Source organism: Mustela lutreola, chromosome 5 (assembly GCF_030435805.1).
Source record: "Mustela lutreola isolate mMusLut2 chromosome 5, mMusLut2.pri, whole genome shotgun sequence".
NCBI classification, from domain to species: Eukaryota; Metazoa; Chordata; class Mammalia; order Carnivora; family Mustelidae; genus Mustela; species Mustela lutreola.
Window position 1 is genome coordinate 78,211,113 of NC_081294.1, and position 20,083 is coordinate 78,231,195.

The 20,083-nt window shown below is 39.9% G+C and overlaps 1 protein-coding gene across 12 annotated transcripts in view; it reads left to right on the forward strand.

Moving 5' to 3' along the window:
• Positions 1-6,002: 6,002 nt before the first annotated feature.
• ANKHD1 (ankyrin repeat and KH domain containing 1) overlaps positions 6,003-20,083 on the forward strand; it is a 130,524-nt gene continuing 116,443 nt past the window's right edge. For 6 of the 12 annotated variants that reach the window (XM_059174775.1, XM_059174783.1, XM_059174781.1 and 3 more), the window contains exon 1: positions 6,008-6,440. In XM_059174775.1, coding sequence (XP_059030758.1) covers positions 6,150-6,440 — 291 coding nt within the window. In that variant the 5' untranslated portion in view covers positions 6,008-6,149. Of the gene's footprint in view, positions 6,441-20,083 lie in introns of all 12 variants that reach the window. The other 6 variants (XM_059174774.1, XM_059174778.1, XM_059174784.1 and 3 more) reach the window with 2 other exon arrangements.

A 20,083-nucleotide genomic window follows, 5' to 3' on the forward strand; every position in this document is an offset into this window, starting at 1 on the left:
CTGACCTGAAACCAAGAGTTGGCTGCTTAACTGAATGAGCCACCCAGGCACCCTTTTTTACTTTTTTTTTTTTTTAAGATTTTAATTTTTAAAGTAATTTCTGCATCCAACGTGGGGCTCAAACTCAGAACCCTAAGATCAAGAGTGGCATCCTCTGAGCCAGTTAGGCACCCCCCTCCTCCCTGAGATGATTACTATTGCTGTCAGTTTTACATTACTTTTTCTTTTTTTTTTTTTTTTAAGATTTTATTTATTTTTTTGATAGAGAGAGAGAGCAAGTAGGAGGAGTGACAGGCAGAGGGAGAAGCAGGTTCCCCACTGAGCAGGGAGCCTGATTTGGGGCTCTATCCCAGGACCCTGGGATCATGACCCGAACTGAAGGCAGAGGCTTTAACCCTCTGAGTCACCCAGGTGCCCCAATAAATAAAATCTTAAAAAAAAAAAAAGAAAAGAAAAAGAAATTCTGACAGAGCCCCAAGGAAGTCTCCTTTTGCTGAGAACCTGAGTGATTCTACCACAAGAGATATTTATATACGCATTAGTTTTAGAAGTTTGGGGGAAAAAAAAACCCACCAAAAAACGATTTCTGGCATTAAAGGTGTATAATCAAATGGAGTAACATCATTTATTGACCTCACTCCTCCTCCTCCTCTTCCTCCTCTTCCTCCTCCTCCTCCTCCTCCTCTTCTTCTTCTTCTTCTTCTTTCTTCTTCTTCTTCTTCTTTCTTCTTCTTCTTCTTCTTCTTCTTAGGTGGGAGAGGGGCAGAGGGAGGGAGGGAGGGAGAGAATCTTACGCAGGCTCCATGCCCAGCACACACTGGATACAGGGCTTGATCTCACAATCCTTAGATCATGACCTAAGATCATGACCCAAGACAAAATCAAGGGTCGGATGCTTAAACGACTAGGCATCCTGATTGGGCTCATTTTTGTTGGGCAGGCAGTAAGGATAGAACTTTTAGAAGGGAAGTAGATATTTTGTATATATATACATCCCCTTTTTAGGAAAGGTAAGTTCAATAGCAGAAGAAACTCCAGGAAATTTTCTGAATATTTTTCTTAGGTTGTGTGGTGTGGTATCTAGCTGCAGCCATAACTCCATATTTTTAAAAATATGCCCACTTCCTAGATGTTTTGTATATAGCTCAAATAAGCAGTAGCCTTCAGCTTATGATTTCTCAGTTAAATTAATATGTTCCCAGCACTTCCTTGAGGACAGACAGTAGATCAGAAAGCTACACATCTGTAACAATGTTTGTGAAGGGTGGGGTAAGGAAATAATCTAAATATTCAATACTAAAGATGATAAATCATGTAAACAGAATACTATGAAGATGTAAACAAGAATGACAGACCTCTTTACATGATAACATGACATATGTCTAGAATAAATCAGGTGAGAAAAGCAAGATATAGAAGTGTGTATAGTAGATGCTGCCATTGTGTTTAAAGAGAAAAAATAAATTGACACATATGAAATTGCTTATATATTTAAAAATCTCTACAGGTCTATTTTCTTTTCTTTTCTTTTTTGGAGAGACAGAACATGTGTGCATGTGTGCACAGGAGTGGGGGGCAGGGGCTAAAGAAAAGGGGGGTGAGTGGGTAGGGGGAGAGGAGAGGGAGGGAGAGAATCTTAAGCAAGCTCCATGCCCAGCACAGAGCCTGACGTGGGGCTCCATTTGACAGCCCTGAGATTATGACCTGAACCAAAATCCAGACTTGGATGCTTAACCAATGGAGCCATCCAGGTGCCCTTCTAGAAGAATATTTTAAAACCTAATAAGACAGTTTGGGCAACTCTTTCTGCTCACAGGTTCTGTCCCCATGCTTTCATAAAACCACCCTAAGTAAGTAAGTAAGTATAAATAAATAAATAAGACTTAAAAGATGTTTTGCTTATGAGAGGGTATCTGAGTGTATAAAGGACAAAATAAAATGACTCCTTTTATTATGTTTTTAAAATTATTTTTGAAATTTGAACCACGTGAAGGTATCAACTATTCAAATTTCTTAATGTGAAATTACGTGGTCTAAGAAATTAACAACACAGTTGGAAAAACCAGAAAACTTTTTAAATTAAGTGCATCCAGTTGTTAAAAAAAAGAAAGATATTAAATTTGGTGGCAGTCAGGGATAACTCCACCTAGAGTGCTAATTAGCAGGTCTATAAGAAAGATAAAATGATTGGATTATTATATCAGTTTATCTGATTGGTGAAGTTCCTCTTCCTTTGAGGGTACCAAGAGATCAATGTGATATAGGGGGAAAAGCATGGATTTTGAGATCAGGCAGAAATAAATTCAAATCCTAGCCTTTCCATACATTGCTCTTATAAGCTTGGGGAAGTTATTTAACCTTTTTGGAGTTTCAACTTCCTCATCAGAAAATGGGTGAAATCTTGGTAAGTTTATTATAAAGGTTAAATGACATAACTTCCAAGTGCAACATATTTTTTGGTTTACTTCCTTCCTTAAATAGACAGGCTGAACTGAGATGCACTGACATGCAGAAATTAAATAAATGTCTTGAAAAAATGTAAGTTGCACATGAAAGAACTACAGTTAAAGTAGTCAAAGTAGCTTAAGTCCCTGTATATACAATTTCATTTGTCAATCTCACATTTCTTGCAAAAAAATGAAGATTTTTATTATCCTTAGAAGTTTTAAAAATCCTTGGGATATACAGTTTCTCTTTTTGCCTTTTCCTTCTATGTCTGAAAGATGGTCAAAAGGAAGAGTGCTTTGAAATATACTATAACTACTCCTTAATCAATACTCCCACTAGTTTTTTGGAAGAAAACATTTTATTCTAATACTCATTTCTAACATATATATGTATTTCCTCAAAGAGGGATTTTGCTCTCTACTGCTTATTTAGCATTTGAAAAATCAGTGACATGTACTTTTTTTAGTTAGCAAATACCATCTTAAGATATGATATATCAAAACCAACATTATCCAATAAATCACATAAACTTATTGATTTTTTACATTGAATACTTTGAGTGTGATTTGATATATTCACCAAAGGTATTACTTGGTTTAGTGATTGACTGAATGATTTCTCTGTTTTCACTTCTGTAATACCATATGATGTGGTGTATATAGAAATATTAAAATCATGCTTAATACAGTCTCAACAATAGCAGCCACCATTATCTAGAATACTGGGAGTTACTAAATCCTAAAATGATTACTCAATTGTTGTCAAACTCCTGGCAACAAGTGTCTCAGGTAAAGATCCAGGTGAAACAAAGATTATTGCTCAATCATATTTTCCTGGCTATACTCAGGGTTGATTGCTAGGCACTGAGTAAAGAGTATATAGTTCTCTCTCAAATATATTGGGTAAAATGCATATGCCCAGATTTCCTTTCTCTCTGTTCCCGAGATTCATTACATTTGTTCAAAGAATTTAATGAGTTTGTTCAGGGAGTTGCATCAGAAATTTATTTTTGTATTAATGTTAGGACTGACAAGCAGTTCCTTTGTAATGCTGCACCAGTCAATACCTGTTTTTTGCCTAGGGATGTATCCATACCAATTCTGGATAATCCAGCTTTGAAGTGGGTTGGGCAGAGCTGGGTTTCTTTCGTTGGTGCTATTAGTTTGGCTTGTGACCTCGTCACACATGTCTTCAAAATTTAAACAGCACTGAGGATACAGGCTAATTAATTAAGTTCTGTAGATTCTAACTAAAGACACTACACAGGACATTTGTATCAAAATAGCTCTGTAGAAAAGGCACAAGAATTTTTTCCATTTCCTACAACTTATTATCTAGAAAGAACATTCACCTAACATATTCTGCTTATAGAAAAGACTCCTTTGTTTGGTATGTGAAATGCCAGAATTAGAAATTACCATGCCAAAGAAATGTTAACAATCTTCAAAATGTTCTTTAAGCTTGGCAGAATCAAATTTTTAAAAAATTATATATATATATTTCATATTTACTTATTTTAGAGAGTGGGGGAGGGGCAGAGAAAGTAGGAGAGAGAGAATCTCAAGCCGACTCTAGGCTGAGCTAGAGCCTGACCCTGGCTGGATCTCACCACCGATGAGACAGATTCATGACCTAAACCGAAATCACCGGTTGGTGGTCTAACCGACTGAGCCGCCCAGGTGCCCCCAAATTGTTATAGTCTTTACAGAATTTTCAGATTACAGTTCAAGGTAGGTGAAATATTAAAAATTGCACAATCAAGATATACAAAGACCTTTGTTAGAGTTGCAAGAGAGGAGAAGTGCCAAATCTTTTGCTTTTAACCAACCTAAGTCATATGCTCATTCTCTGGGTCAAAGGACATTTGCCATACAAACTTCACCAAACGCCTTTCTGGTGACTTTTAATTTAATTTATATATTTGACATAGAGAGAGAGAGAGAGAGAGAGAGCACGAGTAGGGCTTTAACCTCCTGAGCCACCCAGGCGCCCCTCTGGTGATCTTTGATCATAGGATTTGTCGAAGCATGAGTATTTTAAAGCCCTTCTTTATTGACAAAAGAGAGAAGGATAAAGATAGGGATAATAGAAGCAGAGACAGATCCTTAGAAGGGGGAAGACACCTCCGCACGCCGGACCCCCCCGCCCCCAACTCCCGCCATCTGCCTTAGCTAGCTTGTTTTGCATTACCGAAATATGACAAGAATTAGTTTGGTTGCCCCTGGGCCCAGGGGCAGGTGGAAGACTCCTGAAGGAAGAGTAACTAATAACAATGGGTCTTTAAGTTTGGCACTTTGCTAACGTATTCAAAACAACAACGCAATGAGGGACGTGCTGCTGTTGGTCCCATTTTACAGATGAACGAACTGAAAGTCACAGAGATTCAGCACAGAACGCCCGTAGGTCACACAGCAAGTAAGTGGAGGCACCAGAATTCCTAACAGCGCCAGAGCCCGCGCTCTCAACACGCCCTGCGGTCTGATTTCCTCGAGCTGTTCGCGGCCTTCCCACCTTCCTCGGTGGGACAGTTCCCAGTACTGAGGCAAGGCGCTGTCCAGCCCTCAGGCCCGCCGCCTTCCACGAGCAAGAGAACGCGGCCCCGCGGGGCCATCCCGGCGGCAGGTTGTAGAACTGCCTCACCCAGCCACGTCCCGGCACGCGGGCGGGCGGAATCGCCTCGGGGCGGCCACATCCCAAGCAGTGCCCCCTTGGTCCCCTCAGCTTCGCGCGCCGGGCTCCCCTCAGAAAGGCTGGAGGCGCCAAGGAAGAACAGCCCTGCCTCCTCTCCTGTCCCAGCCCCCTACACCCGCCCAAAGAGCCAAAGGCATAGGTTACACAATCTCACCTGTCCCAGAGGTGGCGACCGCTCCAATGACTGACGCTCCGCTCCTCCAACCAGGGGCTGTCAGGAAGGTGGAGACGCGCTGAGACGGATTGCTTCTCTCCTCCAATCCCCATGCAGCAATTCTCCGGCCGCAGTCTCCGCGTCCGGCGGGGAGCGACAGGTGGGAGCTTCGTAACCTCCGCGCCTCTTGCATCCTTGACAGATAAGCCCCACCAAACTCCGAGTGAATTCTGTTCCAAATCTTACCAATTCTTGAGGATCGTCACCTCTGCGGTCATTTTAATCAAAAGTGGAAATTCCCCAGCCCTTTCCCGTCACCTCAGATGGGGGCGGGATGAATGGTACTACGGGGGCCAATTGTAGCACGCGACGTCCTGTGACAAAGTGATCGACACTCTGTGGCGCCAATGAAGCTTCCTATTGTCAGGGGTCACTATGACTGACCACAAGGCGAACTAATCCACTTTAAGGTCGTGACGAGGTAGTGAGAGAGGTTGACCAATAGACGTAGAAAAGGACCGGAAGTCGGCGCGTGGGGACTAGTAGGCGGGTGTTCGCAACCGCCTAGGCCTGCGCGGGTCAACGCAGCTTGGGGGCCGCGAGCCAGCAAGCGGCGCGTGACGAAGAGCCTGAGCGACGGGTCACCTTGGCCAATGATCTGCAGCCGCTGGAGAGCTGCAGCCAGTGGCGAGTGTGGGGGGCGGGAGGCAGCAGGTTAGGCAGTGAGAAGTTAGTGGCGCTGCTGGGACGGGGGGAAGGAGAAGCTTCTTCCTCCTGCTGTTCCTCTCGTTCCCGGGATCGGCGGCGGCGGTGGCTGCGAGTGACTCGGCAGCGTCTCCGGCTCCGCGTGCGAACCATGCTGACCGATGGCGGAGGCGGCGGCACCTCCTTTGAGGAGGACCTGGACTCGGTGGCTCCGCGATCCGCCCCAGCCGGGGCCTCGGAGCCGCCTCCGCCGGGAGGGGTCGGACTGGGGATTCGCACCGTGAGACTCTTTGGGGAGGCCGGGCCCGCACCGGGCGTCGGTGGCGGCGGCAGCGGTGCGGCCGGAGGAGACGCGGCGCTGGATTTCAAGTTGGCGGCTGCAGTGCTGAGGACCGGGGGTGGAGGTGGTGCCTCTGGCAGCGACGAGGACGAGGTGTCCGAGGTACGCTTCCAGGACCCCCGCCTTCCATACAGTGTGAGGCATAATTTCTCTTTGGGCCGGCACAGGGCTCGGGCCATCCTCTGGCTCCCCGGGCGGAGCCGTTCTCTGACAGCGATCGGCTCCATGGCGGCAGTGGCAGCGGTGCGGGCCTAGTGCGCCCTCAGCATACTCTTCAGCCCGCGGCTCGAGCGGGACCGGTTCGCGTCACCATCCGTAGACCCACAATGGGGAGTCCTTTGGTCTCTAAGCTTCGCGCGGGAACAAGGACTCCTCTGGCTACCTCCCGCCCACCCCGCTTTGGAGATGGGGGGCGGGGTCTTGCCAGAGTCCCTGCCCTTGGTACTGAGAGAGCGAGCGAGACAGGAGAGGGAGAGACTGAGATAGACAGAGCTTGCTCGCTGAGAGGGCATTTCCACTATATGCCTGTCCCCAGTGTTGAGTTGTCTGTCAATTCTTTGCCCTGTACCTTACCTACGTATGAAAGAAGTGTTCTTAATCTCCTTTTTTAGTTCGAAGCATGTTAGTATGAAGAAGCTCTCTGCTTTTACCCTGAGAAAGCACGTGAGTCTTGCACCTGGGACCTTTTGTGAAGTTATGCAGGAAAAGGAAATTCCAGTGCATCTTTGCACTTCAGAATAGCTGGATAGCTGAAGTCTGTATTTTTAGACTTGGAGAAGTTGAAACACTGAACAGCTTTTGCAGAAATTAATGATCAGATCCTTCATTTCTTGTAACTCTTTAACTCTTAACTGTGCCTTTTTAGGTCCGAGCAACCTGGGATGGAAGGCATCGTCATCTTTTGGGCCCTGGGGAATAGGGAGATATATATCTATATATAGATATATATAGATATATATCTATATCTATCTATCTATCTATCTATCTATCTTGACCATGGCTTGGATATGGTACTGTTTCTTGACGGCTATTGTTCTAAGTGCCCAGAGTATTCTATTTTGGTTCTAAGGTGCCTCCTTCATTCCCCTATGACCAATTATTTTAGCCTCTGATCTTGCTGTTAAAGTACAGAGATTTCTCTGTGTACAACTATCCTGGCTGTTGTGTTTGAGAGGAATAAGAAACTATTTGTGGGTTGCAGAATACAGTTAGTGCATTGTCTTACCATTCTACATTGTCTTACCATGTCTGAACAGGGGTTCATTTAGTTTTAAAATGTTAGTACATTTTCACTCCAACATTTCGCTTTGGAAAAAATAGTGTGTGGGTTGTAAGGAAGCTAGTCCCTTGAATGTCTGTATCTTTGAATTTCACTTTAAGAGAAATAACTTCTAAGTCAAAGTGGGACAGGATTTTATTTGAATAGGCAGTTATGGGGAGAGTCTCTGGAGCACCTCCACTCTTGTGCTTATGGAAGACTTTCTTTCATCCTTTCAATGAAAGTGGATGAGAGAGGAACCTAAAACACATGTACTTTTTACCTACAGAGCAAAGTGGGAATACCTTTAGATTTTAAAGATAGAGTCTTTTTTTTTTTTTTTCCTTCCCTAACTTGTAAGGGAGATTGAAAAGGTTTCCTTTTGTCTAAAAGTAATATCCTTGATTTTCTGGACCATTTTTACATAATTATCATAGGTAATGTGAAAGATCACTAATGCACTTTTACATAAATAATATGTTTAAATTTTTTCAGAGGTAGAGTGCGAGTGAGCCTCCAAAGTCATAAATTTCCTTTTTTTTTTTTAAGATTTTATTTATTTATTTGACAGAGATCACAAGTAGGCATAGAGGCAGGCAGAGAGAGAGATAGGAGGAAGCAGGTTCCCTGCTGAGCAGAGCGCCCGATGTGGGACTCGATCCCAGGACCCTGAGATCATGACCTGAGCCGAAGGCAGTGGCTTAACCCACTGAGCCACCCAGGCACCCCAAAGTCATAAATTTCTAACTTCTTTGGCTCATGTGTTATATCTGGGAAATGAGCTTTTGAAGTAATCATTTCTATGAGGCTTGTTGTATACACACACACACACACACACACACAGCATCTCTCTCTCTTTCTCTAGCTTACTGTATTTCATTTGGATTCCCCATACCATGTGATTAAAGCTGTGAGCAGAATCGTACCTTTTTGTTTTTTTGATGGGTTTTTTTGCATGTTACTTATTGATGATCCTTGTACCCATTTAGGCTAGTGGTAGAACTCCTTAGTTACCTGTTACTTAAGTTTTCTGTGCCTAAAAAGGATTTAGGTATTAAGTGTATATCGGTGGGCCTCATTTTTGGAATGAATGTGTCTGGGATACCTGGAGACTTTATCTTAGTCTAAGATGTTGCTCAGGGTGCATATAGATTCTTTACTTTACTGTAGAAAAAGGAAATTTTATTTTTATGACTTCTTTCTCCCATATCACACAGAGAAAGAAATTCCTGGAGTATCTGGTCTTTACAGTATGTGTGGTAGAGGATAGTCCATGTGTTTGTGAGTGAAATGACATATTTTGCCCAAGCAGATTTCTTCCTTCTTTTTCTTTTTTCTTTCAAAGTATTAGCCATCTTCTCCCATATCATTGCCTTTGAATTTCCAGTATGAAGAGATCATAATGTTGTTCAAAAAATACTCACCCTGGGGCGCCTGGGTGGCTCAGTGGGTTAAGCCGCTGCCTTCGGCTCAGGTCATGATCTCAGGGTCCTGGGATTGAGTCCCGCATCGGGCTTTCTGCTCAGCAGGGAGCCTGCTTCCTCCTCTCTCTCTGCCTGCCTCTCTGCCTACTTGTGATCTCTCTCTGTCAAATAAATAAATAAAATCTTTAAAAAAAAAAATACTCACCCAATTGGCATTTGATGAATAATGCTAAAATCTTTATTTTTGTCTTTTCTAGATGTTCTAGAACCAAGTACTTATACTTTAGACATACAGAAAGATAAAGAGTTATTTTATAGTTTGAGAGTGAAATTTGTCTTGTTCTTCAAAAGGGGCAGGACTTGGTGAGAAATAAGTAAGAAATGTGGAGGCCTAGTTTATTTGCTCTAGAATTAGTTGAAGTCTTATATATTTGGTGTACAGAGGCATAAATACTCTAAGGACCTCTTATTTGTTCATTGTGAGAGCCTATAGCTAAGAAAAAACAAGCTGTTTTCCCTTGCTGGCTAAGTCAAAAGACCGTTCGGCTTAAGGAATGGGCTTGGGTCTTTTTGTAAAATTTTTATTAGAATTATACTAGCTTAGAGAATGCCACCATTTAGGATCTTCGGTTCTTGTTGTTCTAAACATAGGTAAATATTTGTTTTATATTTCTTCAGGCATAGCAAGAATGCTCCTTAGCTGTCCAAGGCCTTGAATAGAAATCAGAACTTGCATTGGATCCTATTGAAATGTACTATTGTTTAGAATAGAAATCAGGTTGAAAATTCTTCAAAAAAACAATTTTTAAATGTTGATTTTTAGATTCGTAGTTTTTTTTAAGCAAGTAAAAAAGAAGAAAATAACCTAAAGGAAAGACTTTTGTGAGGTTTGTGAATTAATTTTTCTGTCATCAGAGTGTATGCATATGTATGCATGATATTCTCCTTTTAACTTCTTGTTTTCAAGATTTTATTTACTTACTTGAGAGAGGGTGAGAGAGACAGAGAGAGCACAAGTAGGGGGTGGGGGCAGAGAGAGAGGGAGAAGCAGGCTCGCCGAGGAGCAGAGAGCCTGACACAGGTCTCAATCCCAGGACCCTAGGATCATGACCTGAGCAGAAGGCAGATGCTCAGCCAATTTAGCCACCCAGTTATCCCCTACTTTAAAATGATAAAAGTCATATAGTCTCATGTTGAAAAATTCAACAGTGTAGGTATTAGATATATGGTGCAAAGTAGAAGTCCTTTTATTCCCACTGATCCTTCAAATCCCATTCTTTAGTGATAACCAATATTACAGTTGTGGTTTTTTTGTTGGTTTTTTTTGGGAAATTTTCTAGGCCTATATAAACCTATGTGTGTGTGTGTATTTGTTTATATACAGATACTTTAAAGATAGATACTCAATTAGACAGCATAGGTTTTTATCATATTGAGGTTTTTTTTCTTATCTTGAGGCCTGTGCCTTACTTGTAATTAGGTAGAAGCACACAAACACTGTGTACAGCAATTTATAGCAAATTATAGCAAAAGCTTTGTAGGGATTTATTTTTCCTTGAAAATTATTTTTAGAGGCAAAAGTACAGCCATACAGAATTTCTATTTGATTTTCTCTAGTTGAGGAGATGTATCATTTGCTTTAGAGTTACTTGTAATCTGTAATCTGGAACAAGGTTTCTCAACAGCAACATACTGACGTTTTAGTCCAGATAATTCTTGTTGCTAGAGGCTGTCCTGTGCATTAACAACATCCCTGGCGTTTACCCACTAGATGCCAGTAGAACCCATCCAGTTGTGAGAGCCATAAATGTCTCCAGACATTGTTAAATGTCTTCTGGGGACAAACTCACCCCTGGTTGAGAACCACTGGTCTAGAGCCCATTCTTATCAGCAGGGATGGCAATTTTGTCACGAATACTCTGTATTCAAACTTTAGGTAAACAAGGTGAGTCACTGCTTTTAATAGCATTTCAAGGCTTGTGCTTATAATCTAGACAAGAGAGAAATTGAAGGAGGGTACTGAAAAGTTAAATGCTGTAAATTTTCTGCAGTAAGTTTATAATTTCGAGTAACTTTCACTTAAAATACTCTATTGTTTTTGAAAAATTCATTTATTGTTCATGAAAATAAATTTCTAAAAAACTTTGATGAGGACTTCATTCAAGGTAGAAAGTACTTTATTCCATAAATTATCAATACTGGTGATAAAATAGGAAATATAACTTTGTATACTAGTGCGAACTTTGGAGGCACTGGAAATGTTTACAGAAGGAAAAGCTACATGTTACTACTGTAACAGTTTGTTATATTACAAGTTTCATTCATTGAAGCCTTAAGACATGGGGCACCTGGGTGACTCAGTCCTTAAGTGTCTGCCTTTGGCTCAGGTAATGATCCCAGGGTTCTGGGATTGAGCCCTGCATTGGACTCCCTGCTCAGTGGGAAGCCTGCTTCTCCCTCTCCCACTCCCCCTGTTTGTATTCCCTCTCTTTCTGTCCCTCTGTCAAATATATAAATTTAAAAACCTTTAAAAAAGACTTTACATATAAAATGATGTGTTGATAAGTATGGTTATATGAATGGTGGGTCAAGCCAAAGTTGATTAGATTTGGATGGAGGAAAACCTTATTGTGAAACTTGAAGGATGGAAGGTTTTCTTATGGTTATTATTTAGTACATTTCTTCTTCTTCTTCTTCTTCTTCTTTTTTTTAGATTTTATTTATTTATTTGACAGAGATCACAGGTAGGCAGAGAGGCAGGCAGAGAGGCAGGCAGAAATAGAGGGGGAAGCAGGCTCCCAGCTGAGCAGAGAGCCCAATATGGGGCTCGATCCCAGAACCCTGGGATCATGACCTGAGCTGAAGGCAGAGGCTTTAACCTATGAGCCATCCAGGTGCCCCTATTTAGTACATCTCAATAGGTGATTACATGTGTACAATTTGTGAGTCACAGTGACATAAAGGCAAATACAGTGAAAAATCTTGAAATTACCCATCCCAAATATCCTGCCCTCTATACTTTTTATGTCTTTTATTTCCTTTCAGAATTTATGGAAATACAAGTATGAATTTTTATTTTCCCTATTATTATACCAAATATAACATACTCTATATATGAGATTTCTTTTTTTTTTTTTTTAAGATTTTATTTATCCATTGGACAGGCAGTAGTAGTAGACACAAGTAGGCAGAGAGGCAGGCAGAGAGAGAGGAAGGGAAGCAAGCTCCCTGCTGAGCAGAGAGCCCGATGTGGGGCTTGATCCCAGGACTCTGGGATCATGACCTGAGCTGAAGGCAGAGGCTTTAACCCACTGAGCCACCCAGGCACCCCTATATATGAGATTTCTAAGCGATAAATTTGAGAAGGATTTAGACTTTTTCTAATCAGAGTGATAAAACACGTTAAGAATGAAGCATTGGAGATGAGTTTAAGCACATTCCTTCCTGAGTCTATCTGGTAGTAAGGTGAAAATGCACTAGATAACCTCTGAAAACCAATTCTGGCCTGATTCAGTGATAGATTAGGTAAATAAAATATTTTGCTTTAAAGAGAAAGCAAAGCAGTTTTTAAAAAGTACTAGTCTTGAGTTGGCAAGTAAAAAGAGTCTACCTTTTTTTTTTTGTTTTGTTTTTTGTTTTGTTTTGTTTTTACCAAACCTACCTTCCTACATAACCAAAAGTATAAGAAATAAAATCAGTTCCTTTTTTTACCCATTATAAAAAATTCCTTTTTTAACCCATTATAAATTAACTGCTTCTTTCTTTCTTTCTTTCTTTCTTTCTTTCTTTCTTTCTTTTTTTTGAGATTTTATTTATTTCCTGAGATAGAGACAGAGTGAGAGAGAGAGAGAGAACAAGTGGGGAGGGGTGGGCGGGAGGAGGAGCAGAGGGACAAGCTGACTCCCTGCTGAGCAGGGAGCCCAGCGTGGGACTCCATCCCAGGACCCTGAGATTACGACCCAAGCTGAAGGCAGACACCCAACCAACTGAGCCACCCGGGCACCCTTTTTCTTTTCTTTTCCCTTCTTTTCTTTTCTTTAAGATTATTTATTCATTTGAGAGAGAGAGCAAGAGCAGGGGGAGGGGAAGGGGGAGAGAGACAAGCAGACTGCTCCCAGAGTGGGGAACCCAATGTGGGGCTCCGTCCTAGGACCCTGAGATCATGACCTGAGCTGAAGGCAGATGCTTAAGGACTGAGCCACCCAGGTCCCCCTAACTATTTCAATATATATATCTTCTTGGGCTTTATTATGTATAGTTTTTCTTTTCTGTTGCATGTCTATAAAGTCATAGAATCTTGATGATAATCCTATCTCATCTCCTTTTTAGGTAACTGCTACCATTTACTGAATGCATATAATGTGCCAGTACCGTACTAGATACTTTCATTATTTGTTTCAATACCCCTTTGAGGTAGATGTCTGCATTTTTATAATGTAGGCTCAGGGAAATGATAAAACAAAAACCAAAAAAATTGGTTAAAATGTTACACAGCTAGTAGGTGGTAAAGCTGGGATTTGAATCTAGTACTGAATCCAGAACCCATGCTATTATTTTACTTCTTCAGATTAAGAAATAAGGCAGTTTGGGTTACAAAATACTGTTTCTCCAATAAATGCTTGCTTAGTCCCTATAGAAGTTTTCATTAAAGTGAGACGAAAAAAGTAAGGACAATGTAATGAACTTATAAAGCTATTTTTCTGTACTTTTTTTTTTCTATTTTGAGATAATACTCTTCTTACTGTTATGAATTTTTAAAAATACCCATATTTGGCAAAATGTCAAATTAGAAACTTCATGTTGGGACCCTGGGCAAAGCTTTACAAGTCAGAACACAGTTGAGCTAAGTGACTTGCCCAGGATAACACAGCTAATTTGTAGTAGAAAATAGGTCATCTGACTCCCATTCTAGTTATCTTACTTCTCCTGCTGACTGTTTCTTTTTTGGTGCATTGTACCAATGAATTTAATTAGTTGCTTAAGACATGCCTGTCTCAGACTAGCACATAATCTATAGTTGACCTTGTTGGAAAAGTTTATATTATTTATTTATTTATATTAACATATAATATATTATTTGCTTCAGGGGTACAGGTCTGTGAACCATCAGTCTCAGACAATTCACAGCACTCACCATAGCACATACCCTTCTCAATGTCCATAACCCAGCCTGAAAGGTTTTATATTATTTAACGAAATCGGTGACTGCTGTGTAGATCAGTATATTAAGAAGGCAATTAAAAGTATACCATTGAGAGTGCGCCTGGGTGGCTCAGTGGGTTAAAGCCTCTGCCTTCGGCTCGGGTTATGATCCCAGGATCCTGGTATCAAGCTCCACAGCGGGCTCTCTGCTCAGCAGGAAGCCTGCTTCCTCCTCTCTCTCTGCCTGCTTCTCTGCCTACTTGACATCTCCATCTGTCAAATAAACAAAATTAAAAAAAAAAAAGTATACCATTGAGTACAGGAGGAGCACTATTCTAAGGTAATTTTGTAATTGAACTTACTTGAAAATTTCATTCATCTTAAAAGAATTAAATAAATATTAAAACTACTGATATAGAAAGGGATAAACCCAATTTTGCACCTTTGCCAATATGGAAAATGTTGGTTTTGTGTATTGTTAACACTCTGATTAACTTGTAGAAATTAAAGTCTAGGTGCTGTTCTATTGGTAGTTGATGGTGTGTAGTTCCGTGAATGAAGATCATTTGCTTTATGATGATTGATTGGCTTACCTTTTTCCGGCCAACTTTACCTAAACCAGGAAAAAAGTAAACTTGTATATAAAGCTCTGTTTTACTTGCTAGACTGAAACTTAGCAGCTGTTTGTCAAAGAGCACATTTGATCTTCCTCCTTTAAGTACACTTCTGTTCTCATTAAGTTTTTCCCTTAATGGATGTTTTCAGTAGTAGAAAAGGTGTTTGCTTTTGTTCTTGTTTTTTGTTTTTTTTTTTGTTTTTTTTTTTTAAAGTAGATACCCTAGTGTATCCTGGCTGTTTGATTTACCTACATTAGTGAGCAATTTTGAAAAGGGTAAGGCAAGTATACCCCCAGGGATTAGCCTTAAGAACCAAAGAATTGTATGGGAGAGCAGTTTATTAAGTTGCCAAGGTGAGTTTGATTTGTTTAACAGTTTGTAATGAGGAGAGTTAGATTGAGAACAAGTTTTGTTTCTGTTTTTGTGTGTGTAGCAAAATATACAGAGACAAAATGGACCATTTTAACCATTTTTTTAGTTTTCTTAGAATATACATAACATAAAATTTACCATTTTAACAATTTTAAAGGGTCAGGTCAGTGGCATTAAGTACACTCATATTGTTGTGCAGCCTTCACCAGCAGCCATCTCCAGAATGTTTTCATCTTCCCAGATTTTGTATTGATCCCCATCTACCCTTCCCCAGCCCCTAGCAACCACATTTCTACTTTCTTTCTTTCTTTTTAATGTTTTATTTATTTATTTATTAGAGAGATAGAGAACACAAGTAGGCAGAGCAGCAAACAGAGGGAGAGGGAGAGGGAGAAGCAGGCTTGCTGAGCAGGGAGCCCGACGCAGGGCTCCATCCCAGGACCCTGGCATCATGACCTGAGCCTAAGGCAGCTGCTTAACCGACTGAGCCACCCTGGTGCCCCATCTACTTTCTTTCTTCGTAAATTTAACTACTCTGGGTATGTCAAATAAGTGGAATCATACAGTGTTTCTCTTTTGGTGACTGGCTTGTTTCACTTAGCATTATGTCTTCAAGGTTCATCTATGTTGTATCATGTGTCAGAATTTCATTCCTTTTGAAGGCTGAATACTATACCGTTGTATGTATATACCACATTTTGTTTATCCATTCATCTGTTGATGGACACTTGAATTGCTTTTACCTTTTGGCAGTTGTGAATATGCTTCTATAAACATGGGTGTATAAATACCTATTTAAGTCCCTGCTTTCAGTTCTTCTGAGTATGGTAGTGGGATTGCGGGATCATATAGTAATTCTGTTTTTAATTTTTTGAGGAATTGCCATACTGTTTTCCATAGCAGCTATAGTATTTTACATTCTGATCAAAATTGCACAAGGGTTCCAAGTGCCACAAATTTTAGCCAATATTTGTTTTTTATTTTGTTTTTGTTTTTGACAATAGCCATCCTGATTTGTGTGAAGTGGTATCTCATTGTGGTTTTAATTTGTATTTCCCTAATGATTAGTGATATTGAGCATCTTTAAATGCCTTTAAGTGCCTTTGGCCATTTGTATATCTTCTTTGGAGAAATGTCTATTCAAATCCTATCCCCATTTTTATTTATATTTGTTTATTTATTATTTTTAAAGATTTATTTTTCTATTTGAAAGTGAGAGTACACAGAGGGAAAGTGAGAGAGAGAAGCAGATTCCCCACTGAGCAGGGCTTGATCCCAGGACCCTGGGGTTATGACCTGAGCTGAAGACAGACACTTAACCTACTGAGCCACCCAGATGCCCTGCTATCCCCATTTTTAGTTAGGTTGCTTTTTCAATGTTTAATTATAGATGTTCTCTGGGTATTAATTACTTATCATATATGTAATTTGCACCTATTTTTTTTCCATTCCGTAGGTTGCCTTCTTACTCTGTTGATAGTGGCCTTTTATTCCTCCAAGTTTTTAATTTTGATGAAGTCCAATTTACTTATTTTTTCTTTCATTTATACTTTTGGTGTCATATGCATAAAGTTGTTGCCAAATCCAATGTCATGAAGATTTTTTTCCCCAATGTTTTCTTCTAAGAATTTTGTAGTTTTAGCTCTTAAATTAGGTCTTAGATCCATTTTGAGTTAATTCTTGTATACAATATAAGATCAGTGTCCAACTTCGTTGTTTTGATATGGGTATCCATTTTTTTCCAGCATGATTTATTGAAAACATTATCATCTTCCAATTGACTGGTCTTTACATCCATGTTGAAAATCAGTTTGCCAGGACACCTGGGTGGCTTAGTCTACCCTTCTGCTCTGGTTGTGATTCCAGGGTCCTGGGATTGAGTCCCATATCATGCTCCTTGCTCAGGGGGGAGCCTGCTTCTCCCTCTGCCTGCTGTTCCCCCTGCTTTGCGCTCTCTTGATAAATAAATCTTTAAAAAAAAAAAAGAAAAGAAAATCAATTTGCCATGTGTTAGAGGGTTTCTTTCTAGCGTGTCTGTTCTGTTCCATTAGTCTATATGTTGGTCTTATGCCAGTATCACTCTGATTTGATTACTGTAACTTTCTAGTAAGTTTTGAAATCAGGCAGTGTTGGTTCTTCAAATTTGTTCTTCTTTTTCAAGATTGTTCAGGGTCCCTTGAAATTCCACATGAATTTTAGGATGAGTTTTTATATTTCTGCCAAAATGGCCCTTGGGCTTTTAGTGGGAATTACACTGAATCTGTAGATCACTTTGAGAACAAGTTTTAATGCAAATCTTTTTTTTTTCTAAGATTTTATTTATTTATTTGGCAGACTGAGAGAATACACAAGCAGAGGGAGCAGCAGAGGGAGAGGAAGAAGCAGACTCTCCGCTAAGTAGGGAGCCCAATGTGTGGCTGGATCCCAGGACTCTGGGATCATGACCTGAGCCAAAAGCAGATACTTAACTGACTGAGCCACCCAGGCGCCCCTGTTTTGATGCAAATCTTAATGTAATTGTGTTGGGGCACCTGGGTGACTCAGTTGGTTAAGTGTCCAATTTTTAATTTCGGCTTGAGTCATAATTCCAGTGTTGTGGGATGGATCCCTACATTAGGGTCTTTGCTTGGCATAGAGTCCGCTTGGGTTTCTCTCTCTCCCTCTGCCTCTGTCCCTCCCCTCCCTCTCTCTCTCTTTCAAAATAAATAAAATCTTTAAAGAAATCTTAATTGTATTATTGCATTAGATAATACCAAATCAAAAGGTTTGAGTCTGACAAAATAATAAAAGTCATCTGTAATAGGGAGAGGCTGTGTGAGCCCTCAGTGGTGTCTTCCCTAAAGGCATTGAACCCAGTTAACATGGAATAGTATAGATGAGTCGATGTTTCTGAAATATAATTCCCCCTTTTTTCCTGATTCATTCTCATATTATCTAACTTGTGATTGATCACACTGCTTCGTGTATTGATTAAATGCTAGGAAGAACATGTTTTATCCTTTATATCACTAGTGGTAAATTCAGTTTAAAAAAATTATCTCAGTATAGTATTAAAGCAGGATAAATGGACCTTAATATTTTCTTTAATGATGTAGAATTGAAAAACATTTTCATGTAAAAATTGAAAAATTGAAAAAAAATGTTCATTTTATGAAATCTTAGTCAGAAAGTAAAGGTTTGACCTTGTCAGTTGATACCTTGAGTGGTACACTTTGGAAGGACTTTTAGCTCTTACCAGCTTGTAATTGATTTTTTCCTCTGTTTACTTATTCTTCTGCTATATCTCTATATTTTTATTTTTGTCTTTTAAAAATTATACAGTCGCAAAATTCAGTTACATAGGTGAAACAAATTATCATTATCAAAAAAACGATCCCCAAAGGGGCAATAGTCCAATTATATTGGTTACATTATCTTCCTTTGTTACTTTTTATTTTGAAATTTGAAACTTACTGGAAAGTTGAAACAGTAGTACAAGGAACTCCCTCCCCTCCATATATCCTTTACCAAGACTCACCAGTTGTGTTCATATTGTCCTATCCTCTCTCTATAAATAAATAAATGAATAATTTATTTTCTGAATCATTTGAAAATAGGTTGCATACCTCATGCCTCTTTACCCTTAAATTCTTGAATTTACATTCCCTGAATATTCTTTTACATTACTGTAGTGCATTTATCAAAATAGGAAATTGAACAGATTTCCAAAGTACTTTTCAAATTCAAATTCCCAGAGTTTTAAAAATTGAAATATAATTCACATATCATAGGTTCATTCTTTATGTACAGTTCAGTGGCTTTTAATGTATTTACAAAGTTGTACAACTACCAGCACTGTCTTTTGAAAACATTTTCATCACCACTCCCTTCCCCCAAACAAAACCGTGTACCCACTAGCAGTCATTTCCTATGCATCCTCCTGCCCCCACTCCACATTCTCTGATAACCACTAATATGCCTTTGTCTTTGGATTTGCTTAGTATGGACATTTCGTATAAATGGAATCATATGATATGAGGTCTTTTGTACCTTGATTCTTTCACTTAGCATATTGTTGCCAAGGTTTCTACACGTTGTAACTTGTATCAGTACTCCACTGGGAAAATACTCTATTTTGTGGATATACCACATTTTGTTCATCAGTTCTTTCTACATTTTGGGGACTATAAATATAGATGCTGTGAACAATTGTGTATAAGTTTTACATGAAATTTCTTTTCAGGGATGACTGGGTGGCTCAGTGGGTTAAGCCTCTGCCTTTGGCTCAGGTCATAATCTCAGGGTCCTGGGATCGAGCCCCGCATCAGGCTCTCTGCTCAGCAGGGAGCCTGCTCCCCCTTCTCTCTGCCTACTTGTGATCTCTGTTTGTCAAATAAATAAAAAAATCTTTAAAGAAAGAAAAAAATTTATTTTCAGTTCTCTTGTGTGTTTACCTAAGAAGTGTAATTGCTAGGCCCTATGATTACTAACTCCCATATTTGACTTTCTGAAGAACTGACAAACTGTTTTCTGTGCTGCTACACCATTTTACATTCGCATCAGCAATGTACGAGGGTTCCAACTTCTCTACATCTTTGGTAACTTTTTTTTTATATAGGCATCCCAGTGGGTTGGAGTGGTATCTCGTTGTGGTTTTGATTTGCATTTCCTCAATAACTAATGAAGTTGAGCATCTTTTTATGTGCTTATTTGTGTCTTTGGAGAAATGCCTACTCAGATCTTTTTCTCATTTCTTGATTGGGTTGTTTTCTTTTTCTTTTTCTTTTTTTTTTAAGATTTTTTTAAAAAAATTTATTTGAGAGAGAGACAGTGAGAGAGCATAAGTGAAGAGAAGGTCAGAGGGAGAAGCAGACTCCCCATGGAGCTGGGAGCCCGATGTGGGACTCGATCCCGGGACTCCGGGATCATGACCTGAGCCGAAGGCAGTTGTCC